Source organism: Grampus griseus (assembly GCF_964374135.1).
Source record: "Grampus griseus genome assembly, chromosome: 16".
In the NCBI taxonomy this organism is placed as follows: domain Eukaryota; kingdom Metazoa; phylum Chordata; class Mammalia; order Artiodactyla; family Delphinidae; genus Grampus; species Grampus griseus.
In genome coordinates, this window is record NC_139010.1 from 58,784,341 (window position 1) to 58,811,819 (window position 27,479).

Here is a 27,479-nt window from a genome sequence, read left to right on the forward strand (position 1 = left end):
ATGTTGCTTCCGAAGCCTTCTGTGTGCATCTTTCTTTTCACCTGTGTCCTCCAACTCAGCCACACCTGGTAAGTAACCTGGACTCTTACCTGGAACTGGGAATAGGTAAATGTATGTAATCTATTGGAGAGAGCTTATTTTCATTTCCAGAACTGTTGGAAGCCTTGGGATCTCTCCTAGGAAAAAAATTGTTCCGTGGAGTAGGGCTCTTCCTAAATTTATGGCCGGTTTTAGTAAATCTTTAGGACCCCAGGTAATAAAGGAATGGATGATCAGATGAGGGGAGGGGTTCTTACTTTTATAAGTTGCTGGACCACAAATATTCGAAGTCTTTTTGGGGGAAATGGACAGTACTCCTTTTTACCAAATCCTGATGTCCGCATTGTGGAGAAGAAGGTGGTGGTTCAAAGCAAGTTCTACCGTCTGCTGAATCTGATCTTTGAGGTGAAGGCTGGAGACAAAATTCAATTGGATCTTATTTTGCACTTTCTGACTTAAATTTTTTTCAGAATATTCTAAGTAACTGCCCATATTGACACTTCCTAGAGACTAAAAATTTGCTCGAGCTACCGAGTTGCTAGTGGGTTAATAAACGTGTTTGAAATAAACTGTTTTAGAAATCTAAACTTCTCTACAAATGTATTTAATTTATTCCATTTACACAAATTTCTAAATTGCTGAGAAAATGTGTGTGAAAGTGCTTTGTAAGCTATAAACCATTGTACAAATGATAGATGATATTATCATCATTTTCATTTAGCTCTTGGAAACCGTATAAGGGTCTATATATGGAAATGTTAATAAGTAAGTATGCAATAACATACAGAAGTAAGACCTGGGAGATGCATGTTGCTAAGGTGTTTGGAATTTCTCTCCAATTAAGATATAAACTCAGTTTCTCTATCAGTTCTAATTTTGCCCATCTGTGTAACCAAGATATAAATCCAATTGCTACATTAACTATTGAGAAAACAAGAACAGGAATTTCTTTGCTGAAATCAGCTTCCTATGCTAGTTAAGAATGTATTCTTATCTTTAGTGAGTATAGCCATCTTTATTAGACAGTCGAACAGAAGTATGCCAAATTAATACAGTTTGCAAGTTAACGCAATAATTTGCAACATCGCTGATTATAAACTGAACCACCGAATAACTGGTCAATTTTTAATTGGCATTTTAATTAAATATTTCATGTTAAAAAAAAATCTGTCTTCTCTCTCCTTCATGAGAACAAAAAGACAAAAGGGAGAGCAGACTATTTCAGAGCATTTCTACTGACGTTCATGGTATTCTTCAGCTGATTCAGTATCAGCAAAAGAGAAACACGAGACTCCTTTCCCCAGTCACCAGGGCAGTGTGAAGAATTGTTCTATAAAAAATACCTTTACTGTGTGTTCCTTCCCTGCTGGAGGGGGTCATGTTCATTTCATTCCGATACTGACACAGCCACACTGAAAGGTGGCTGGGTTGCTTGTCTGTCCAAATTCAAGTGTCTGGATTCAAAAGGAGACAAGAAAAAAAGAGATGTGAAAGAAAGTTCTAATTTAAAAACAGGGTTTAAGAACCCCTTCTCTCCTTGCCTGACTTTGAGGAGAAAATGTACAAATCTCCTGTATAATGCAATTAGATTTTAATTGCTTTTTCCCTATAAGCCCCAATTTGAATGAAACATTTATACTTTGCCAAGAGTCTGGTTTGGGTAGCATTTGAAAGTGATTTTTAAACTTCACATTAAATCTTGGTTTTTCTTATAATGGAACTATCAGGGTTTTGCATAAGGTCATCCTCCCCTTTGTGCCATGCAGAGAAATTTGACCAACCGCAGCCTTTCAGAGTTTCTCTTAATACTTCATTATCAACCTTTTATGTGAGGACCTCAAAAGCATTTAACAAATATAGAACCACAATTTCTGCTTGGCTGTTCAATTGTAGGCTTTCCTGAAATTACTGTCTAAAAGAGTCCATCAACAGAAATTCCTGGGCTTGAAAAGGAGAGAATAAAGATGACATTCACCTACAACATGCAGTTTTACTAGGTATCTCAGTACAAGATAATTGGGTGGGAGTTGGGGGGGGGGAAGCATTCTCCACAGTTTCTTCTTGTTGGGATACTTCTGAGGATAATTTCCTTTAGTAACTTGGGAAAAATCTTTCCTTTGAATTTGTTTTTCTTAATCCTAATGGCTCCAACAAACAAAACAAACAACAACAACAAAAAAAAACGAGAGAGAGAATGGGAACGCATGAATGCATGATACAGTCAAGCAGATGGAGACAGTTGTAATGGTGGCCAGAGATAAACCAATTTGACTTTTCACTTCCAATATACTTTCTTATCTGGCATGAACAGGCCTAGAACATGTTTTTCCTTAACTCTTACCTTTATTTTACTCCCAATGATGTCTCACAATGATACTGGGTCTTGCTCAGTTCTATCCATTTCTCTCTCTCTCTGCTCCACTCAATCACCAAATCAGAAAGATGCACTGGAACATAGAGGTTAACGCTGGCTCTGTCCTCATTCTTTAACGGAGATCACTGCCTCTCCTTCTTTCCAAAGGAGTTAAATAGGGTCATTCTCTCTTCTGCAGTAGAGCAAGAATTTATCTGAAATCTCTGGGTTTTAAGGCAGCTTTTGATATACATAATTCCTTGGTTCTCTCCAGGTACATTTTTAGGGTAACCTTTCTATGGTTCTTGAAATTTCATCTGATAATGACATGCAGAACCCCTGATTAGCAAGCACTTCAATTACCATGTGTGTGTGGTTGGGGGGGGCGTTGAGTCCATGTTCTCACCAAGCATCATCTATAGTTTATTATTGTCTGCATATATGTGAAACTATTTTTCACATATATTATGAACAATAAAATACACACTCATTTAAAAATTATTGAATTCATGGTAATTTGTTTTTATATTAAGTTTTTGTTGAGTTCTTCCCACTGACAGATAAAAAAAAGAACAGGTGAGAATCCACTAAACTTTGTCAGATTAAAAAGGGATTCTCATCCTCATAGAGGTTGGGAATCTGCAAAGTTGGGGAAATAAAAAGGAAGGTGTGTGAAATTGCTTTGAAATTAGGAAAATAATATGCCAATATAAAAGATTCACATACCTAATCGCTTCCCTTCTCAATAAAAAAAAGTTTATAGTCCGTAAAAAAAGGCTTGGTATTCGTGGAGTAACTCGGAGGTAGATTAGGTTGGCAGCTGCACTGTAGGAAGTCCCTCTAAGGGCTTGAGACATGATCACTGAAATTTAATTCCCATTTTGTCATTGATTTCTCAATAGTGGAGCCCTGCATTTTTCCTTTCAGTGTCTCTATATCTCTTGTCATAGATAATAATATTAATACAATAATTATTATTATCATTTACAAAGGCTGTGAGGTCTGGGAGGAGACACTTCATTACAGCTTTTCTTACAAAACCAGTTTGTATAAACGATGAGGAGGACGCTCCGTGGTGCATCTTCATTTCTGTGTGCGTAGATGATAATATGACACAAAGAAAGATCTCCTTCTTGTGATATTATATAGAGAAAAATGGGAGTATTTTTTAAAAGGCTAGAAGAAAAGGAGTTTCGTTCCAAATCCTCTCTCTTCCATGGAAAGGATTTACTTTTTTTTTTTTTCTTTTTCCCAGCTGGGACAATTGGTTTAATGCTGCTCTATATTGGGTAATGCTAATTCTCTCTGGGACTATTAATAAAATCCCTTTTTCCTGGGCTCCATTTATTCTTTTCTTTTTTTATCCAATTGATATGATCAAATTCTCTTAATCTGCTGGCTGATTTTATTATTATTATTATTATTATTATAAATCAGGACATTTGCAAAGGATTTTATTTGCTCACATTTGGGTGAAATGGTTTTTTGGCTAAAAGAGTCCAAAGATTCCACCAGAACTTTGCCATCTGCTCATCCTTAAAGACTTAGTTCAGGTAGTCCCTCCTCCAGGAAGTCTTCCCAGGTTAAATTAGCTACCTCTGTTCTCTGCTCCCCTTTTTCACATTTTGTAGCTTAAAAGTAGAAAGTTGCCTGGTTTACTGAAGTTCTTACTGCTATATAGCTATAGACTTCTGAGAAAGGGTAAGTTATGATTAGCTTTGGCTCTGCCCCATATCCTGGGACACAATCTATACTCAGGAATAATAATATTGTGAACCAACATTTAGTGAGCGTTCACTATGTAACTTGGCCAAAGGCACACAGCTTGTCAGTAGTGAGACAGGAATTTGACTCTACACCACTTGCTACACTGAGCCACTAAACTATCCTGTGTCCGACAAGACTCTGGTTTGTTTCCGCCGCCCATGATTTGTAGCTCAGTAGCCAGAATACTGGACCATGCTCCTTCATTCTGTGGCCGGACTTCTTTCTCTGTCTGGAATTCCAATTCTTCTGGGAGTTTTTAATGATACTAACAGTTTAGTCTGACAAAGATGCAGAAGTCTGGCATTGAGAAACAAAAGCTTGTACCTGGCTAGTATTTTTATTTTTTAATGTATTTCTTTTGTTAGCTTATTTAAATTGTCTCTTACATTTATTTACCCATAGAATTTATTTTTATTTCACTCCTTTCATCCCACCAAAAACTATCTGCAGTCTCTTTGATTTGGATTAGATGTGTGAAGTACTGGCTTTTGCCCTAAACCTCAAATTACTTGTTCTTTTCAACATAGTGGGTTTGTGTTTGTTTGGAGATCAGTTCAAAAACTTCTGTACTATCTGTACTGCCTCTGATGTTAAAAGTTTATGTATAGCATAAGGAAGCTAGCTCTGACTATATTTTCCTAAGAATAGAGACCTATATTTGCAGCATCTGTTAGGATTTCCAGGAGTTCAAGAATTATTGTGGGTGTCCTTCATTTCATCATTTTTAATTTCATTTCATTTCCTAACAGCTTTTAAATAAACACTTGGAATCTTTAGAGCTCTTTCGCCTTTTGATTATCAAAGTAACTAGCCAATGGTAAAAACAAATTTCCCAATATCCCTAATTCAAGCACATGATGGGGAGATGTGTAGAATAAATGTATAGTGTTGATCTTCAAAAAAAAAAAAAAAAAAACCCCAAACAGAAAGAAAACCTCTTCGCTATTTCCATCAGAAAGGCAGAAGAGAATTCATAGGGCTTAGAGAGAGAGGTCAGTACAATTTTTCTTAGGATAAACCCTCATTTTTCAGAAAGCAGATTTTTCTTCCTAGGTAAAAGATCATGCTGGGTTAACAGTTGGGGGAACTCTGAGCTTGGTTCACATAAATAACGTTTCCCACTGCCTCCCATCTGAAATATACCTACACTCGGAGGGCCTCTTGAAAGAAACTACCATCCACTTTGGACAGACTCTCTAGCCTTATTATAAGCCAAACTTTTATGGTTTGTTTTTCTCAATCTTTATTGTCGGCTCTTGTTATTGATCATATCATTTCACTGTATGCTTCTAAGGTCAGAGTTTTCTCCAGGCCAAGAGAAATCAGACCATAGGGGTATCATTTAAACTTACCTTTATCTGACCAGTTCAAACTCACTCTTCTTAATAGGATGTTTTTCCAACTTCAGCATCCTGCAGTACCAGCACAGTACGAGGCTCTGTGCCAGTAGTTTCAATAAGACCCTGTAAGTGAGCCAACAGTTGAATCTTTCTATGCAACTCCATAGATGAAATTCTTATGTTTACTAGGTCAAGCTTAAAACATCCTGCGTGAGGAAAAATTCCTTCATTCAAGACTGTAATTCTCTCTTGCTACCATAAATCACAGTCCTTTTGCTTTACTCAGGCTCTCCATATCAGACGTTGAAGGTTCCTTTCCATACTACCCAAGATAATAAATAGTGATAGTGCACCATTTTATCATGTCTGGCATTTCTTCATGTGAATCCAAGGCATCTGGTAGAGCCTAGACTGACTGCATAGATGATTGGTTCTGTCTGGATTATTCACTCTGTTGTTTAACTTTATATTATGAACATTTTCATTTTCTTACAAAGCCGGGAACAGCATATATAATGAAACCCCATAGCTCAGCTTCAACAGTTATCAACTGCAAGCTCCTCTTGCTTCATCTATACTTTCTTGTAACATTGTCAACTGCATATATTTCTCTTTGTTTAAATCTTCCAAATACTACCATGGTTCAAAATAGGAAAAAGAATGATAGGAAAAGAAATCTTGTGTCTGAGAGATCTTGAGCCAGTAATTAGAGTGAATCTTGGGGAACATCATACAGATATGACTGCCCTTGGGGGAAAAAATCAAGAAAACAAATGAGTAAAAAGAGAAAATTTATTCAAAAAATATTTGAATTTATTTCTATTTGAGCTGTGGCTGGTTAGCAAAGGCAACAGAAATTGATAAATGGGTCAGATTGAGGAAAGAAAATTTTAACATCCATTTGGATTTTGTTCCATTAAGTAATGAAAATGGTACCAAAGTGCCAACGCCTGTCAATTTTCCTGCCTTGAACTGGTCACCTAGTTGTGTTGTAGGATAATTTTTATAGTTACCATGCATACCTCCCTTCTTGATCCTGATATAAACTGATTGACTGATCCACCAATGCAACTGAGAACATGAATATTTTCTAAAGGCTGCACTACAGGGACCAACGTTACAAGATCATAAAACAAAACAAAATTCTTTGCCTTCATAACAATCCTGGAAGAGGTTCCTGCAATCCCAGGCTTTCTGGGAACAGTGGTTTGAGCTGTACCTTAGCAGCTTTCGCTTAGAGACCACAGAATGGAGAGTGAGTACAGCTTATTCCCAGCTACAGTCCTCATTTACATGCTGAATGCTGAAGTGCTTTTTTGTATCTCAGTGTTTCTCAGCAGAGTTTGCTACAATACATAAAGAAGGAAGGAAATGAGGACAAGGAAAGAGAGCCTATCACTCTATAAAATATCCTGAAATACAAATGACTTTTCAGTTTCAAGGGAAAAGATTATCCCTTGAAAATCTGTGATTTGCTTGGGAAGAAACCTGAGATTGTTTTGCAGAGACCCATGATACACAGTTGTCTTTGGGCTATTATATTATCTTTGCCACTACTTAGTTGGCAAGGGCTAGATCTGAGATACTGTGGGATTTTAATATAAATATTAAGGACAACTGCTAAAACTGAGGCATCTGTTTAACTTTTCTTTCTTCCTTACTTTTTCTTTCTTTCTTCCTTCCTTCCTTCCTTCCTTTTCTCCTTGCCAAGTGGTTTACAAGACTTTTTTTTCCCTAATATTTTAGGGCACTGCATTATAATATAGAAAATCCACATTTATATAAAACAGTTTGAGAATTATTTATAGGGCTGAATTCCCCTTGAAAAAAGAGAGGGAGTTTAAATCCATGAAATAGATATGGGGATATGGCCAAAACTACACACTTGTTAATTTTTCCTTTTATACATTATCTTGAAAAAAACCTTCACTTGGCCCCAATCTTCACTGCAACGTTTCTTTCTCTCTTTCCTTTCATATCCGTACTCCTTCGATGAATCTATACTAGCTACTTTCATTTCATAACTGTTTACTCACTGTAATCTGGCCTCTGTTCTATTCAATCTACTGAAATACAAATTTTTAAGTAGGAGGAAACTTGCCTTTGAAATTCTGAATCCTTCTCTTCCCTTCAAGACTTCAGCTATCTTGTGCCTTCTACTTCCTAATCCCTCCCCATAACTAAATAGGAAAGAGCCTCATTTCAATTATTTCTGCTTTACAGTGGATAAGAATTAGTCATGCTGGTCACTCTTAGAAAAAGCTGCATTTTAAACTTAACTCTAATTGTACAGTGAATTATTTCTAGCTTAAATATCCTCAGGTATTGTCAGCAAAGGTAGTGAAAGTGTTTGGACCAATGAGATATTATGTCACAGTCACTAGTAAAGCTCACCTTCTATATACGTAATTGTGTGTGTACGTACGTTTCTGTGTGTGGGCTGGTGCGTGTGTGCTCTGTGGGACTGATGTTGTAGAGGCTAGAGTCACGATGAAGTTTGCTCAGAAAGAGCTGTCTCTGGGCTTTCCCCGGCCCAGTGCACCTCATGAGCTCTATGAGGTGAAAAACCTGGCCTTCAGACATTCATTCTAAGAGACAGTTGTTTCACTGGGGCATCTTCTAGCAGCTCCCCTACTCTGGACCCTCCCCTTAACCTTTCCCCTGTACTCTCTCTGTGCCAAATCACCAGATGGAAATCTGTATCAACGTTCATTTACAACCACTTCTTCTTTTCCCTGGGCCATCACCCAAAGTTATTATAAACCGATGGTCTCTCCTGAAGTAGGCCAACTAGAGCTTCATGACCCAAACACTTTCTATGGACCTCAAAGGGCAGGGAGAAACCAAACCTGTTATTCAAAGACCTGTGGGGAAAGTGAAAGGAGGCAGAAGAAAGGAGGGGATGAGAGGGCATTGAGATGAAAGTCCTTGGCATTGAGAGGAAAACACCAAATTCTGGAGAATTATAATTATATTTAGAACCTTTGCTTTTTAAAAACATGTGTGCAGAAGGGAAAAAGGGAATCCTAACTTAAATCAAAGCCATATCAACCACTGGGATTCAAATGTATCTGGGCGCACTTGGGAAACTAGTGGGGCTGGCCTGCAAGGCTTTCTGCGTGAGACTGAGTTCTTTCCTGGGAGGGAACTCTCATACTGAGGGGAGAGGGAATCATGCGCACAAACTTAGCCCAGGAACAACGTCCTGGTCATGCAAAGGGAGAAGCAAGCCTGCAGATAGCATAGTGCTGGGTGCTCCCGGTCCTGTGCCATGGAACTATACAGAACCAGGCATGTGTCCTCACCAGGGCGGCTGCACCACTCACGGTACAAAGTGATGTGCTACAGACTGCCTCGTGGGCTACCCTAGTTTGGAGAAAGCCCGCAAATAGGGAGAAATGGGTACAACTAATTGGATAATGGCTGCAACCGCTTGTCCACAATGAGACATAGCTAACAGAGAATGGGAACTTGTAATTTTCTAGAACTTCCTAAGGGGGTAAAATAAAGTAAATTTCTTCAAATGGTATCAGGTGAAGACAGTTTTAAAAATTTGAGTGTATGGATCTATGGATAACAAATGTTAGGTAAGAAAAGACAAACAAACAAAAGAAACTTGGAGACTTTCCAAGAGCTAAAAGAGAAGCTGTGGCATTTGTATTTGGGTTGATCTAAAGTCCCTCCCCTCCTGTCCCAGATCCCTGGGAAAATGTTTTGCTGGTGATCAGGTTGAGTATGGAATAGGCAATTCAGTAGGCCATATAGGCCACAAGAAAAGATATGTACTGTTGAAAGGTGTGGGTGTTTGTGCCCTAGATCAAAGAATTTTGAATTGTGGTTAGATTATGGCCAGATTACAGCCACTGAGGTGCTGCAAGGTTAGAAGGTCCCTAGAGCAGAGAAGCAATGGGGAAATGACAGAAAGTCCACAGGGCTCTCTCTGCTTTAGCGGTTACCCACAACCTCAAAACTACTAATGCATCTTTATGTGTGGATGGCTGCTTAACAAGTGTTGAAAAGATACTTAGTAATGAAGAGAATAGCAAGGACTTAAAAGGAAGGGGAAGGAACTTGTTAATGTTGATATTAGAGAAGTCGTGGCAAAAGGTAGTAAAGACAAGCAAAAGGACACAATTTGGCCAACCAGCCCAGATGGGAGCCAGTATCAGCAGAGGTTACTTTGAGTGAAACATTACTGTGAGAGCTCAGGATGACTGATGGAAAAAGAGAAAGAGAGAGAGAGATCTGATTGTTCTCTCAAATTCTTACTGTTGGTAAATTAACTTGGGAGAAGAATGAAATAGCATTAGAAGCTTGTAGGAAAAAGCATAGGCCAAAAAATGAGTAAAGACTCACTTCAAGGTTGAAGGCAAGAGTGTGGAGGTCGTCTAAGAATATAAAATCATAGTCATGGCATTAAAGACTTCCATGAGTGAAAGTAGTTAGCTTGTTTCTTAGAGGACAGAGGGCCCCTAGATAAAGATTCAGAATCCTTGTGAGCATATTCCATTCCCCCCAGATATTTTAGCCTTGGAATGCGGAAGGTGGGCATAAACAAGGCAGCTGTAATCACCAGGAAAACACCAATACCAAGAAAAAACGGCAGGGAAGGAATGAGATCCACGGTTTTAACACTCAGTGCAATCAGAGACTCAGCACCTCAAGGCAGTGACCAGTGAGAGCTTTGGGAACTACCGAAACCAGAAGGTGCTCCATCCAGACACAACAGAAGAGAATGTCCACCTATTTGTTACTGTTGCAGTTGGAGCAGCCATTTTCCAGAAGATTGAGGCAATAATTTGAGTCTCCCAGGCCCTCAAATTATACCCAGGTATCAGATGCTTGTAGGCACCTCCCTGTTCTCCCACTGACCAGTGCTTCTCAAAGCGGACTCTCAGGATCCTCTGCAATACAGCCGTCTCGGGAACGTGTACATGCAGATTCTGACCCACTCCCCCATCACCACCACCCAACGAGAGTCTCTGGAGCTGGGGGCCTTCATGTTTAATAAACCCCAGAAGATTCTCACACGCTCTACAAATAATACATCTGGATTGTTTTTCAAATGCCTGTAATGAAGTCCCTTCTCCAAATCTCCGGCACTCCAGATTATGTATACACGTATGTATGTTACATTCTTATGTTTACATAATTGTAGATTTGCAGAAGCTTGCAAAGAAATGTGCAGGGAAGTCGTATGCACCCTTTCCCTAGCCTCCCCCGGTGTTAACGTCTTACAACTGTAGTACAATATCCATGAGGCTCATTCAGACTTCACCAGTTCTACATACTCCAAGGCTGCACTTCACTGTCCTAGACTAACGGAACACGTCTAAAAGAACGCCAAAGCAAGACAGATGGTAGGAGACAGGAGGTAGGGAAAGAATCCAGTCCTGTCCAGGCCAGGTACTATGGCCACCTGACAGTTAAAGGGGATTGGTGGAGTGTGGTTGTTGCTTACACCCTCCTCCACTGGGGAGATGCTGACACCAAAGTAACCCTCTTCAGGCATCTGGGGACAGGGGCAGGGCTAGAGCTTCAGTCAGAGTCTTACTGAGAAATTATCCTGCTTATCTGGTCAGACCCTAGTCTCCATGTGTTTGCTTTTGAGCCACTGGAACTGTCAGCTTCCAAGGTAATAAAGAGTCTTCCCTAAAATCAGAAAGTTCACTGGTGCTTATTCTTCAGAGTCATTATAGGAGTGGAAGAGGTCCAGGGTAGGTGAATCAATAATGGCCAGGGTGTCAAGACTAAGCACACTGCTCTTGGGTGGGCAAAGGCACTTTTTGCATGAGGTCCCTGAAAGCCGATCCCAAGAAAGGTATGAACAGAACACTACAGAGTCTCTAGTTAATACTTTTTAAAATTGCTCATTTCCTTGCAAGGATGGCACCCTTTGAAAGGGCCACCTTTTGAAGGGGCTCCAGGCTGGGTCCACCACTTGGATCCAGCATATATAGGCAGATCAGGAAAATTGGTAAGGCTCAGGCCCCAGAGGTTTATCTAAATGAGTGACTGTGGAGTCTTCTCAGGAGAGGATTCTCTCTAAAGGAAGGGAATTGAGAAGATCCAGCTATAAAGCTTGTCACTGGAATTTGTTAGCAAGCCCCTCAGTTTCAGTTCAATGAAGGAGGTTGGAGGGTGACTAGGAGTCTCTTTCCCAGGGGTTGTTATAAGCAAAAACAAAAGAACTATTTTGCTAAAACCCTGTAAGAACTTATACACAAATGGCAGTTTTGATACTCAAGTGGAAAAGTAAAACTCTAAAAGGGGTTAAAAGACATTTGCCCCTATATTAAAATAAAAATAGACTTTTTAAAGGAGAAGTTTTAGGTTTATAGAAAACTAGAGCAGAAAGTACAGAGTTCCCATATATCCCCTCCCCTTCTCCCCTGCACAGATTCCCCCCATTATTAACATCTTGCATTAGTGTGGGACATTTGTTTGTCCCTACATTTTTATGCGTTGAACCCAACGTGAGCAGCAACAGTACCCCCAAAATGTGCCCAGGGGATGTGGTGGTAGATAAAGCCGAGCCTGGCAGATATGGGTGCCTGGTAGGCATGAAGCAGAAGGAAGAGCTGGAGCAATGGAATAATAGAAAAGCAGCAGAGACAATGTGATAGTTAACTGAGATTTTTCTGACTGTGTGCAAAACATCCCTGAGACCTCCAGGAAATACTTATCAAGAACTTTTTGGGATCAGGAGTCCTGGATTAATATGTGGGAATATGAGCAAGAGATATATGGGTTACAGAAAAGCACAGCAGTAAGGGAGTACATGCTCCAGAACCAGACTGACTAGGTTCCAACCCTGTCTTTACCATTTAACTAGCTGTGTGACGCTGGCTAACCACTCTATGTTTCAGTTTCTGTGTCTGTAAAATGGAATACATACTAGTTTCTACCTCATATAATTGTTGTAATAATTATGTGAGTTTAAAACATGTAAAGCAGTAAAAATAGTATTTTGTGTTCACAGAATAAACACTCAATAAGTAGTCCAGTACCTACCTCATGGGGTTGTTATAAAAATTGAAAACGATGTTACAGGTAAAGCACTCAGAGAGTTCCTTACATACTCGATAAACGTTAACTGTTATTTTTGTGATAGAAATTAAATTTTATATGTTACCAGTATATACACTGGAAAACTAACCAAAGGAGAGGAAACAATTATAAAATTATTATTTGGCAGTGTAAAAGCAAAACTAACTACAGTTATTTATGTAAATTGCTTACTACTTATGCCTAATTACTATGAAGCACAATAACAATTACATATAGCATTAAGCGTGTCAGATTGACTTTGCTAAAAGTTTTGATTATAACATCAACCTCTGTATACATCTGCTCAGTGTTCATTGTCTGTTGCTCTTGTGGAATAATCTTCTGTGAATGTAGCAGGCTCATCTGCTCACAATGCTAGAAAATTAGTGGGAACACAGGCTTGCCACAGACTTCGTTCTCATAGTCCCCCAAATCCTTTTTCAGTCCCTTTAATCCTAGAATTTTCTGTTGATTCTGATGACCCTTCGATTATTTTTTCAAAACCCTTTAATTTGCTTTTATAGAGTACTTGCTATGTTCAAGGAACTATGTTAGGAGCTGGAAGGGATACAATGATAATTAAGGCAGGCTCCATTTATAGTTGATTATAAGGGAATAAAGGAAAACCTTTATGTGAGGCAGAAAAATGATGCTGTGAGTCTTGAAAAATTCTGACTGTGGCTTTTGAGCTAGATACTAATTTAAGAATAAGTAAGGTGTTTAACATATTTATAGAGATATAATTCATATATTATAAAATTTACCCTCTTAAAGTGTACAAATCAATGGGTTTCAGTATATTCACCAATTTGTGCAACCCTCACCACAATCAATTTTAGAACATTTTCATCACCCTAAAAAGAAACCCCTTATCCATTAGCAGTCACGTCCCATTCTTCCATCCCTCAGTCCCTGGCAACTGCTAATCTTCTTGCAGTTTCTATGGAATTGCTTGTTCTGGACACGTTGTATAAATGGAATCATATAATTTATGGCCTTTTGTGTCTGGCTTCTTTCACTTAGAATGATATTTTCAAGATTCATCCATGTTGTAGCATTTGTCAGTACTTCATTACTTTTTACAGCTGAATAATATTCCATTGTATGAATAGACCACAATTTATTCATCTATTCATCATTTGATAGACATTTGGGTTGTTTTTACTTTTTGGCTATCATGAATAATGCTGCTATGAACACTCATGTACAAGTTTTTGTTGGACACATGTTTTTAATTCTCTTGAGTAAATACCTAGGAGTGGAATTGCTGGGTCATATGGTAACTCCTTGTTTAACCTTTTGAGGAATTGCCAGACTATTCTCCAAGTAGCTGCACCATTTTTTAATCCCACCAGCAATGTATGAAGGTTCTGATTTCTCCACATCCTTGACAACACTTGTTATAGTCTTTTTAATTTTAGTTTAGTGGGTGAGAATTCTTGTTGTGTTTTTTATTTGTATTTCCATGATGACTAACAATGTTGAGCATCTTATCATGTACTTAGTGGCCATTTGTATATCTTCTTTGGAGAAATGTCTATCCAGATCCTTTGTCTGTTTTCAAATTGGGTTATTTGCCTTTTTACTCTTTAGTTGTAAGTGCTCTTTATATGTTCTGGATACAAGTGTCTAACCAGATATATGACTTGTAAACATTTTCTCCCGTTCTGTGGGTTGTCGTTTTACTTTCCTGACTGTGTCTTTTGAAGCATAAAAGATTTTAATTTTGATTCAGTCCAATTTATCTGTTTTCTTTGGTTATGTGTACTTTTGGTATATCTAAAAAAATATTGCCTGACTCCAGGTCATGAAAAATTACACCTGTATTTTCTCCTAAGAGTTTTATAGTTTTAGCTCTTACATTTAGGTCTATGATCCATTTTTAGTTAATTTTTATATGGTATGAGGTAGAGATCCAACCTCATTCTTTTGTATGTGGATATCCAGTTGTCTCAGCACTATTGGTTGAAAATACTACGAATAGGTAAGATTTAACAGAACAGCATGAGCGAGCAAAGGTATAGAGGCATGAATGCATGGACTTCCACGAATAGCAACTGGTTCAGCTTGACTAGAGGACTGGAAAAGTAGGGATATTTAATGGGAAATGAGGTTGGAAAGGTATGTAGGGTCAGATTATGGAGGGCCTTGAGTGTCCAGAGTTGGAGAACTACAAAAGATTCTTGAGTAGGATGACATCGGAATCAGGCTTTCAGAAGATTGATCTAGCTACAGACTCTACATTGAATTAAATGGGATAAAAAATGTTATGTAGAGAAGTCTTATTAGTGGAGCTTCTACAGTGGTCTAGGTCGGAGGCCACAACTAAGGCTGCGACAATGAGAGTCACCGAGGTAGCGAGAAAGAAAAGAGGGAACTGGTATGTGAAAAATATTATAAAGGTAAAATAGGGCTTCTCAGGTGGCGCAGTGGTTGAGAGTCCACCTGCCGATGCAGGGGACACGGGTTCATGCCCTGGTCCGGGAAGATCCCACATGCCGCGGAGCGGCTGGGTCCGTGAGCTATGGCCACTGAGCCTGCGCGTCCGCAGCCTGTGCTCCGCAACGGGAGAGGCCGCAGCAGTGAGAGGCCCACGTACCGCAAAAAAAAAAAAAGGTAAAATACACACAGGTTGTAATAACTGATTGGATGTTGAGAATGGATTGAGAGAGACTGGGGGAAAAAAACTAGTAAAGTCAGGAGAAGTGGCTAGTTTGGCACGGAAGATGAGTTAACTTTTAAACATACTCTCTCTCCTCCATTGTTTACTGGCCATTTTTATCTCTTTTGGGATTTGTGTTGTTTGTGTCCTTTATTTTTTTTAAAGTTCTGTGTTTGTTTTGTTCTTATTAATATGTAAGAGCTCTTCATGTGTCATATATTGTAAGCATTTCCCCCAGTTTGTCATTTGTCCTATACAAGTATTATCTCATCTGACCCTCTCAACAACTCTCTGAGGTTACCACACCATCCCCACATTAGTTATGGTTGAGGTGACTAAGCACAGACTAGTCTCTTCCCAGGGTCACATAGCTAGTAGTGGCAGAGCTGGGACACCGACCCTCTGGCTCTAGAACTTCCTCTCTCAGGTTTTCTGCCTTATAATAAGGCAAATTTAGTAATAGTTTCCTAGAAAATCATCTGTAGTTTTAAAAATTTTTAAAGAAAATAGGATATATTGAAATCTATTTTCTTCTTAATATATTTATTTATTTATTTTTGGCTGCATTGGGTCTTCATTGCTGCGCGTGGGCTTTCTCTAGTTGCGGCGAGCGGGAGCTACTCTTGGTTGCAGTGCACGGGCTTCTCATTGCGGGGCTTCTCTTGTTGTGGAGCATGGGCTCTAGGCACGCAGGCTTCAGTAGTTGTGGCATGCAGGCTCAGTAGTTGTGGCTTGCGGGCTCTAGAGCGCAGGCTCAGTAGTTGTGACGCACGGGCTTAGTTGCTCCGTGGCATGTGGGATCTTCCCAGACCAGGGCTCGAACCTGTGTCCCCTGCACTGGCAGGCAGATTCTTAACCTCTGCACCACCAGGGAAGTCCCTTGAAACCTTTTATAGTATTTTCTTTGCATGAATCAACTTAATTGTATGTATTTGTGTTTCTCTTTTTCTTGGGGACTCTAGCTAGAGATTTGCTGTTTTATTATCTTTCAAAGACAGCTCTATAAAACTACTGTTTTTCTGTTTTCTAATTCTTTGACTTTTGCTTTTATCTTTTTGATTACGTTACCTATTTTTCTTAGGTTCACTGTGCTGATTTCAAAATAACACACAGTAAATTTTTTTTTAATTCTTAAAAAAAAGGAGAGTTTTTCTCTCAATATAACAGTGATTTTCAACCAGCATCAGAGTGGGGAGGGAGGCTAATTATAATCTCCAGGAAGACTTTTTCACAGATAATTTACTATTTTCTTGTCTCTTGCACCAATTGCCCACCCCACCCCAACCTTTGAGGATTATACTGTTATTGAGAGTGCTTTCTAATAGCTGTGTGCTTCCCTTGTAAGAAAAAACACAAGTTTTAACCATATCCCATAAGTGTTCACATCATATTATCATTGTTAATATTTTGGAATAGGCATTGGAGTTATTTGAAAAGTGTGTGTTTTAATATTAAATAGTTAAGATTAAAAAAAAATAAACATACTGTCCTCACAATTTGATACATTCCCAGGAGAGAAGTCTAGCATTCATTTGGAAATGTAGCTCTGGATCTCAAGATGGAAGTCAGGGTTGGAGGTAAAGATTTGGGAGATATTGCATAATCATGGTGGTAAGACCTTGGGCACGAATGAAGGATTCTCTCCTTTCCCCCATCTCTCTAGATTGCTGTTCCTTCTGAGTTTCCTCAGATGATACTTCTTCCTGCTCCCACCCCTAAATGTGAGTTCCTTTGTTCTTTCATTCAACAAATACTTATTAAATGCTTACTATCCTCAGGCACTGTTCAAGGCACTGATAATAACTGGTGAACAAAACAGACCAAAAAAAAAAAAACCTGCCTAATGAAGCTTTACAGTCTAGTGGAAGGAGAATATACAAATAAAGATGTAAAACCTAGTGTTCAGATGATGAAAAGTGCTGTGGAGAAAAATGGAGCAGAGAAAAGGGTGGGGGAAGTTTCAATTTTTAAATAGATGATCCAGGAAAACCTCAGGGAGAATGACACATTTGATTAAAAGGCCAGTGCAGGTGAAGAAACAAGCTGTGTGGCTATCTGAGTAAAAAGCATTCCAGGCAGAAAAGACAGCAAGTGTAATGGCCCAGAGGCTGGAGAGTGCCTGGTGTGTTGGAGGAACAAGGGGACCAGTGTGGCTGGAGCAGAGTAAGTGAGGGGAGAGTAGTAGGAGATTAGGCCAGAGGCCTAACTGGGTGTCAGATTGTATAGGATCTTATAAACCACAATAAGAATCTGGCTATCACTCTATGTGAGATAAAAAACCACTAGAGGATTTTGAGTAGACAGTGGCAAAATTTGATTTATAGTTTAAGTGGATCACTTTTTAAAGGGACCAATCATTTTTGAGCATAGATTATGGGAGAATAAGGGTGGAAGCAAGGGGATCAGTTTGCAGGCCTTAATGATAATCTAGGCATGAGATAATGACAGCTTGGACCAGGGTGACAGCAGTGAAGGTATTGGGAACCTGTTAGAGTCTGGATATAATTTGAGCTGGAGCTGGCAGGAGTTGATGACAGACTGAATACAGGATGTGAGAGAAAGAAAGGTCAAAGATGACTCCAAGATTTTTGTCCGGCCAATGGAAGAAAGAACTGTCCATTCCTTAGATAGGGAAGACAATGGGAGGAGCAGGTTTGAAATGGTGGCAGCGAAGATCAAGAGTTCAGTTTTGGACGTGTTAAGTTTGAGCTGCCTATTAAAGATTGAAGTGGAGATGTCAAGGATACAGTTGGGGGAATTCCCTGGTGGTCCAGTGGTTAGGACTCTGTGCTTCCACTGCAGGGGACCCTGGTTCAGTCCCTGCTCAGGGAACTGAGATCCTGCAAGCCGTGCGGTGCAGCATGGCCAAAAAAAAAAAAATAGGACTCAAACCCTAGTTCTTTAAAAAAAAGGAATATAGTTGGATATGCAAGTCTGGAGTTTAACAAAAGGTCTAAGAGTTGGGAGGGTCCAGAAAGACATAAACCCTTTGACTGACACCCAACCTGTGTAGTGTCATCAGCAATTGTACGTACAGGGAATGGGAAGCTTGCACATTCGTCTAGTAGTATGCTGCTTGGACCATGTTCTGTAGAGCTGTCTCTATCTTCCACTGTTTGTTAGCATCTTTCCTTTAATCATATTACTGTCCCTAGGTGGCACCCATACAAACGCTTAAATTCTTTCCTCTTTTGCTCTCCTCACATTACACATTCACTATGCTTTCTGTAATCCATATTCTATTTTACTCCTCAAAAGGACACCTTGCCATCATCTCATTAATCAAGAACAAGACCCTCCTCCTTTGGTGCGGAGTGCAAGGACATACTGGAGTCTTTTCTTCATACTGGATACAAGTAACCCCTGCCATGTGGTTCAAATATATCTGCAAATACCTCGGGGGTTAACAACCCAAGTCAACTTACGGGAATATTGTCCAAATAAGGCCTACAGTTGTGTCATATGGCAAGTGCTCAATTACATCTCATTGATTAATCAACTAGGCTATACCAGCATATCATACAAATCTCTACATACTGTAGGATCTTCGAGGAAAGAAGAATCTTCTAGCATCTCTGCTCATCACTCTCTGTGACTTCAACTCAGTGTCCTCTCAAAGGAAGTCTCTTGACCCAGGCTCACCGTTAAGCTTTCTCCTTTGGCTGCCACCCAGTCTTCATTTTGTTGCTTTGTTTTCTTTCCTTATACTGTCTGTCTGTCTTGTGGAATGGGAACTAGCCTCTGTCTGGCCTGGTAACGTATGAAAGTCTTCAAAAGTTATCCCTCACATAAAGATTGCCGTTCTGAGACACAGCAAGCTCAGGCTTCTTTATCTGAGGCACAGGAACTGGCTGACTTGTCTGACACTAGTCTTTACGGATCAGAAATTTATCTCCAAACCCATAATGGCTTTGGCAATTATGAGTTCATTCACATCATTTTGAATTTATTTTTATGCTTTGCTGGTACTACTGTCCCCAAGAGAGTACTGCTTCTTTTTATTTACTGCTTCTTTAATTTTGCTTGCCAAGCATCAAAAAGTAGGCCTTGGTTTTGCTAGACTCTGTAGTCTTTTATGATTTTCTAAAAGTCTGTTACATTTCTTTCTGAACCTTTTCCATCTTCTCTCATATGGCAGCATCTCAGTTTATTGATACTGTTTGTCAAAAACTACCCGTATTTTAGGTGTTGTGTGTGTTCTGTATGATGCCAGTCAAGCTATTTTGGCCTCTGATGAGAAACTGAACTTTCTTAGCCTTTTTCATTTCCAACCCACTTTCTGTGATGGCCAGCATCTTACTGGCCTTTGGAAATGCAGGTTACACCAACTTTCATGGAATAATGCATAAAGATTCCCATGTTACTTTCTCCCATTATAATGGAAAAAGAAAGATAATAGGTAATATATTTGGATTAATTTTCAAATGCCTATACTGAAGTCCATTTGCCAAATCTCCGGCACTCTAGATTATGTATATATGTATGTATATATATATATATATATATATATATTTTTTTTTTTTTTTTTTTCGGTACGCGGGCCTCTCACTGTTGTGGCCTCTCCCATTGCGTAGCACAGACTCCGGACGCACAGGCTCAGCGGCCATGGCTCACGGGCCTAGCCGCTCTGCGGCATGTGGGACCCTCCCAGACCGGGGCACGAACCCATGTCCCCTGCATCGGCAGGCGGACTCCCAACCGCTGCGCCACCAGGGAAGCCCCTGTATGTATATTTTTAATTTTTGTATAATTATAGATTTGCAGAAGGTTGCAAAGAAACACGCAGGGAAGTCCCACACACCCTTTCCCCAGCCTCCCCCAGTGTTAGCATCTTACAGCTATAGTACAATATCCATGAAGCTTATTCAGACTTCAACCAGTTTCACATACACTTATTTGTGTGTGTGTATGTATATATGTATGTATGTGTATAGCTCGATGCAATTTTGCCACATGTATAGCTTTGCAAAACCATACCACAATCATAACCGCAAGACTGTCTGGTGTTATCACTTTATAGTGGTATCCATCCCCTATCCCTAACCCCTGGTAACCATTAATCTAGTCTTTAGCTCCATAATTACATATTTAACCACTGCTACATAAATGAAATCATGCAGTATGTATCCTTTTGAGATTGGCTTTGATCATTCAGTTTAATTTCCTTGAGGTTCATCCAAGTGTTTGTGTGTATCAACAGTTCATACCTTTTTGTTGCTGAGTAGCACTCCACGGTATGGATGTACCACAGTTTTTTTAACCAGTCACCCTTTGAAGGACATCTGGGTAGTTTCCAATTTTTGGTTATTCTGAATAAAGTTGCTATGAGCATCTGAATACAAGTTCCTGAGTAAAAATAAGTCTTCATTTCTCTGGGATAAATGCCCAACAGTGGAACTGCTAAGTAGTGTGGCAAGTCCATTTTTAGTTTTCAAAGGAACAGCCAAACTATTTTCCAGAGTCAGATTATTTATTCTTCGAATTTAATTATGACTCAATCCCTAGAAAGTTATTCCACTGTTTACCTCTTTCTGATTAGAGAACTATCCTTCTCAGAGTCCTGTGGAGTCAGATGGACCTGGATTCAGATCTTGCTTCAATCACTAATTAACTGGGTGAGCTTGAACAATATATTTAACTTTTTTCAGTCTCAGATTCCCTATTTGAAAACTAGGGATAACAATGCCCAAGATAGTAAGGATTTAACAACATCAACATGTAAAATACTGAGAGCAGAGTGTCTGGTAGACAGTAGCAAGTTAATGCTAGCTTTCTTCCCACTCTGGCAAAATAACGATCAAACATTACTCCCAACATTTTTGGTATTTGAAATTTTAAAAATCCAAGCAAAGCATAATACTAGCTCCTTTTGTACATGTTCTTTTTTTTTTTTTTAAACTAAATTAAGTAGATTCCTCATGCAAAATTTTTCCTTGGAAAAACCATTTTCCCTTTCTTCCTCTCAATTACAGACTTGCTTTATTGTGCTTCACAGATCTTGTATTTTTTACAAATTGAAGGTTTATGACAACCCTGGATTGAGCAAATCTATTGGTGCCGTTTTTTCAACTGCAGTTGCTCACTTAGTGTTTCTGTGTCACATTTTGGTAATTCTTGCAATATTTCAAACTTTTTCATTACTTTTATATTTGTCATGGTGATCTTTGATGTGGGAATTCTCTAGCGGTCCAGTGACTAGGACTCATTGCTTTCAATGCCATGGGCCTGGGTTCAATCCCTGGTCGGGGACCTAAGATCCTGCAAGCTGTGCAGCGTGGCCAAAAAAATAAAAATTGATGTTACTATTGTAATTATTTGGGGGCACCACAAACGATGCCCATATAAGATGGCAAACTTAATAAATGTGTGGGTTCTGACTGCTCCACCCACCAGCCATTCCCATCTCTCTCCCTCTCCTTGGGCCTCCCTATTCTCTGAGACACAACAATATTGGAATTAGGCCAATTAATAACTCCACCATGATCTCTAAGTGTTCAAATGAAAACAAGAGTCACTTACTTTCAATCAAAAGCAAGAAATTATTAAGCTTAGTGAGGAAAGCATGTCAAAAGCCAAGACAGGCCGGAAGCTAGCCCTCTTCCCCAAACAGTTAGCTGCATTGTGAATGCAAAGGAAAAGTTCTTGAAGGAAATTTAAAGTGCTACTCCAGCGAACACAAGAATGATAAGTGAAACAGTCTTATTGCTGATACGGAGAAAGTTTTAGTAGTCTGGATAGAAAATCAAACCAACCACAACGTTCCCTTAAGCCAAAGCCTAACCCAGAGCAAGGCCCTAACTCTCTGTAATTCTATGAAGCCTGAGAGAGGTGAGAAAGCTGCAGAAAAGTTTGAAGCTAGCAGAGGTTGGTTCATGAGGCTTAAGGAAAGAAGCCATCTCCATAACATAAAAATGCAAGGGGAAACAGCAAATGCTGATATAAAAGCTGCAGCAAGTTATCCAGATTCCAGATCTAGCCAAGATAATTAATGAAGGAGGCAAAACTAAACAACAGATTTTCAATGTAGATGAAACAGCCTTCTACTGGAAGAAGATGCCATCTTAGACTTTCATACCTAGAGAGGAGAAGTCAATGCCTGGCTTCAAACCTTCAAAGGACAGGCTGACTCTCTTTTAGGGACTAAGTCAGCTAGTGACTTTAGATTGGAGCAAATGTTCATTTACCATTTTGAAAATCCTAGGGCCCTTAAGAATTATGCTAAATCTCCTCTGCCTGTGCTCTATAAATGGAATAACAAAGCCCGTATGACAGCACATCTGTTTACAACGTGGTTTACTGAATATTTTAAGCCCACTGTTGAGACCTACTGCTCAGGGAAAAAAAAAGATTCCTTTCAAAATATGACTGCTCATTGACAATGCACCTGGTTACCTGAGAGCTCTGATGGAGATGTTCAGTGAGATTAATGTTGTTTTCATGTCTGCTAACACAACATCCATTCTGCAGCCCATAAATCAAGGAGTAATTTTCACTTTCAAGTCTTATTATTTAAGAAATACATCTTATAAGGCTACAGTTGCCATAGATAGATTCCTCTGATGGATCTGTGCAAAGTTAATTGAGAACCTTCTGAAAAGGACTCACCATTCTAGATTATTAAGAACATTCATGATTCATGGGAAGAGGTCAAAAGATCAACATTAACAGTGGTTTGGAAGAACTTGATTCCAATCTTCATGGCTGACTTTGTAGAGTTCAAGACTTCAGCGGAGGAAGTAACTGCAGATGTGGTGGAAAGAGCAAGAGAACTAGCATTAGAAGTGGAGGCTGAAGATGTGACTCAATTGCTGCAATCTCATGATAAAACTTGAATGGATGAGAAGTTGCTTCTTATGGATGAGCAAAGAAAGTGGTTTCTTGAGATGAAATCTACCCATAGTAAAGAGGCTGTAAGTATTGTTGATATGACAACAAAGGACTTAGACTATTACATAAATTAGTTGATAAAGCAGTGGCACTGTTTGAGAGGATCGGCTCCAGTTTTGAAAGAAGTTCTACTGTGGGCAAAATGCTATCAAACAGCACTGCCTACTACAGAGGAATCATTCATGAAAGGAAGAGCCAATCAATTCAGCAAAATTTACTCTTAGTTTAAGAAATCGCCACAGCCACCCCAACCTTCAGCAACCACCTCCCTGGTCAGTCAGCAGCATAACATCGATGCAAAACCCTCTGTCAGCAAAGAGATTACGACTCGCTGAAGGCTCAGGTGACGATTAACACTTTTAATAATAAAGTATTTTTTAATTAAGGCACTTACATTTTTTTTTTTAGACATGATGCTATTGCATACTTAACAGACTACAGTATAGTGTAAACATAACTTTTATATGCACTGGGAAACCAAAACATTCACGTGACTGGCTTCATTGTGATATTCCCTTTACTGCAGTGGTCTGAAACCAAACCAGTAATATCTCTGAGGTGTGCCTGCATATTTGCTGAAGTAATTCTCACAACTCTTGGCAGCAGCAATGAATTGGTGTATCTCTATTATGTTCTGTGGTTTTTCTCTCTTCCAGGTCAGTGAACAATTTCCTGATGACTGGTCCAAAGGTAAGAAAAAAAATTCCTTCGATTTATTTGGATTTCACTCAGCTTCTTGACTGAAGACTACACATATCAATATCTTTTATTATATCTTTTATTATGCTGTATATATTATAGGCAGAAAAACTGTAGCACAGAAATGGTTACGGACACACCCCAAACCGCACAGCAAACTAGTGTCAGAGCCAGGACAAGAACTCAGGAATACTGACTCTGAATTTATGGCCAGAATTTCCACAGCCAGAGAAGTTTTCTTTCTCAGTGTCAGGCTACAGTCACCCATCCTCCTCAGCCCAGGGTGGGAGGCTGTCTTCCATCTTTCAAGTGCTGGCATTGTACTACATGATCTCTAAGGACATTTCCAGCTTACAAAATGTTCTCTTCTAAGCTAGTAGTAGGATGAAAATGGCTGAAAATTCATGAATTATGTAATTGAGGCTCATTTTGGAGTGACAGAATAGTATAATGAATAGAGGCAGTGAGGTCTAGAGTCTAATGAAACTGATTTTCATTCCTACTTCAGACATTTGCTAGTGGTGGGACCTTGGGCACGCTGTTTTACATCACCTCTCTGAGGCTTAGGTTTCCACCTAAGTTTATTTGTGATGTTATTTGTGATGTTAAAAGCATATTTGAAGTGCTTACTCTGTCATGATTTTGGAGGGATGGGAGTGCACAGGAAAAGAGGTGCTTGGCCACTTTAGGGCAAATGCCTCCCAAGTTCAGTTGCTGTGAGTCTGAAGTTTGACCCCTGTGTCCCTGCAGGCTTACTTGATCTACTCCAGCAGCGTGGCAGCTGGTGCCCAGAGTGGTATTGAAGAATGCAAATACCAGTTTGCCTGGGACCGCTGGAACTGCCCTGAGAGAGCCCTGCAGCTGTCCAGCCATGGCGGCCTTCGCAGTGGTAAGGAAAGCCTCGGCCACAGCTCCCTGGACCCCCTGGCCACAGGTTAGAGCCCCACTCTCCAGGGATGGCCCCCTGCCTCCTCTACACCCTTGTTCCTCAGCTGGTCTCTGCTCTCAGGTCATCTCCCTCTCCAGCATCTTCTCTGTTCCTTCTCCAGCTCCTCTTTCCTACCTATCTATAGAGCTTTTTTCCTTCTTCCCCAACACACTCACTGCTCAACAAATGGACCTTGCCTCATCCCCAATCCTATACCACCCTCAGTCTCCCGGCTGGCTAAAGGCTTCCTCAAAATATAAATAAGGTAGGTAGGGGTCGTAAATCTTCATGCCTCTTAGCCCCTTCCTTCAGCAGGCTTAGCAGAGAGGTACAGGGCAAGTGGGAACTGACTTGGAGCCCGGATTCCCATGGAGAAGATAAAAAGCGGCCATGCAAGGAAGTGAAAGAGCTGCCAATCAGTGGTTCTTTCCAGGACTAGCACCTGCCTCTCAGACTTCCATGTTCCAGGAGGAAGTGGGCATGGGTTCTTTACAACCTGACATTCAGATTCTCCCCCATTTCTTTCTTGGGCTCTTTCCCACCTAAATCTCACCCATATCAAATAATCTAGCCACTCAGTCATAAAATGTGTGTCCTGAAAAGATGGGAAGGAAGAAGAGCAGGGCTGAGACCAGGGCTAGAGCAGACCCTGGAAGAGAGTAAGGTACATTATAAAGGTGGGGAAATAGAACGGAACAGGGAGAGGCAGGTATAACGATGGTATTAAAGGTATGTCTTTGGGTTGTAACTCCTCCCTCTAACTCACTCAATTTTTGGTTCCTGTCAGCTAATCGGGAGACAGCATTTGTACATGCTATCAGTTCTGCCGGGGTTATGTACACTCTGACTAGAAACTGCAGCCTTGGGGATTTTGACAACTGTGGCTGTGATGACTCCCGCAATGGGCAACTGGGTGAGTAGTGATCTTGAGGGTGGGTAGGGCAGCCCAATGAAGTTCACTTAAGTAGTGAAAAGCTTGGTGGGTACTTGGTGGGGTGAACAAGAGTTGTATTCTTCTAAATCTGGGAAAATCAGGGCGAACCAGTTTGAGCCCAAACCCTACAGTGACAAACCAGGCTAAACGTAGCTGGGGACCCTTCTCTGACTGGGTGGTTTCCTTAATTTAAACACAGTAATGATAAAGGAAGAACCCTGCCTTCAGAATCATTCCTATTACTGTCTCAAACATAGGGGGAATGCCCTTCCATGCTGCTTATCCCTGTCTCCTTTCCACTGTTTACCTCCACTATCCTTTCCAACACTCTGCCCTGCAGCTCAACTGCCAACTGCTGTTCCGTATTATCTCAATTGCCCTTCTCTCTCCCCCTCGATGCTGTGCTTTCCTCACCTTTTTTGCACCATCATGTCCCTTCCAGACGTCAGTTGCTGGCGGAGGTCTGCATACTCTGCCCAAAGGCCAGGAACATAGTAACGGGGTGAGCAGGCACCTGCCTCACTTGGCAGATACTTACGTCCTGGGACACGGGATTGGCTGAAGCTGGAAGTAGGAGCACAAAGGTGGCAAAAACAAATCTAGGGTGAAACTAATTTGGAGACAGGGCACTCGCCCCACCTGAACCCTTCCCCACCTCAGATCCCCCAAACCCACTTAGAACCAGCAGCCCAGGAGGCTCCAGGCCGTCCTTTCTTCCCACTGCCTTTTTTCCAGGGGGCCAAGGCTGGCTGTGGGGAGGCTGCAGCGACAACGTGGGCTTCGGAGAGGCAATATCCAAGCAGTTCGTCGATGCCCTGGAGACAGGACAGGATGCTCGGGCAGCCATGAACCTGCACAACAACGAGGCTGGCCGCAAGGTGAGTCCTGCAGCTCCGGGGGTCAGGCAGCTGGCTCCATCCACTACCAGCCCTAGGTGCGGACGGCTCTTCAATTCATCCATCAGATTGGGAAAATGCGGCATCGAGGTGGCTGGCACGTAGACTAGCTAGAATCCTCGCAATCCGCCAGAGGGTGACACTCCCCAGGCGCTTAATCCCTGGCCCGCTCACTCCTAGCTCTCTTCCCAGGCGGTGAAGGGCACCATGAAACGCACGTGTAAGTGCCACGGCGTGTCTGGCAGCTGCACCACGCAGACCTGCTGGCTGCAGCTGCCTGAGTTCCGAGAGGTGGGCGCGCACCTGAAAGAGAAGTACCACGCAGCTCTCAAGGTGGACCTGCTGCAGGGTGCTGGCAACAGCGCGGCGGGCCGCGGCGCCATCGCAGACACCTTTCGCTCCATCTCCACGAGGGAGCTGGTGCACCTGGAGGACTCCCCAGACTACTGCCTGGAGAACAAAACGCTAGGACTGCTGGGCACCGAAGGCAGAGAGTGCCTGCGGCGCGGCCGGGCCCTGGGCCGCTGGGAGCGCCGAAGCTGCCGTCGGCTCTGCGGGGACTGTGGGCTAGCGGTGGAGGAGCGCCGCGCCGAGACCGTGTCCAGCTGCAACTGCAAGTTCCACTGGTGCTGCGCGGTCCGCTGCGAGCAGTGCCGCCGCCGGGTCACCAAGTACTTCTGCAGTCGCGCGGACCGGCCGCGGGGGGGCGCGGCGCACAAACCCGGGAGAAAACCCTAAGGGTCCCCTTCCCCACTCTCCTTTCCCAATTTGTCCTTGGCTTCTTTTAGAGACCCCAGCAGTAGAGGAATCTAGGGAATAGGGACCCCACACTACCAAGGCCAGGGATCCCGAGAGGGAGAGAGACGCTGCAATCTCTCCTGTGCTTGCCACTTCCCAACCTGTTTCCACAATTCCTCTGCTCTC

At 41.1% G+C, this 27,479-nt stretch overlaps 1 protein-coding gene across 1 annotated transcript; it reads left to right on the forward strand.

Annotated features, from left to right (window-relative positions):
- On the forward strand, positions 1-27,293 carry WNT8B (Wnt family member 8B; the record flags this gene model as incomplete). Its single annotated transcript, XM_082673564.1, has 6 exons — positions 1-68; positions 23,755-23,788; positions 24,548-24,686; positions 25,513-25,638; positions 26,395-26,537; positions 26,748-27,293. 6 exons carry the CDS (start codon positions 1-3, stop codon positions 27,291-27,293), a joined length of 1,056 nt encoding a protein of 351 aa, XP_082529690.1.
- Positions 27,294-27,479: the final 186 nt, after the last annotated feature.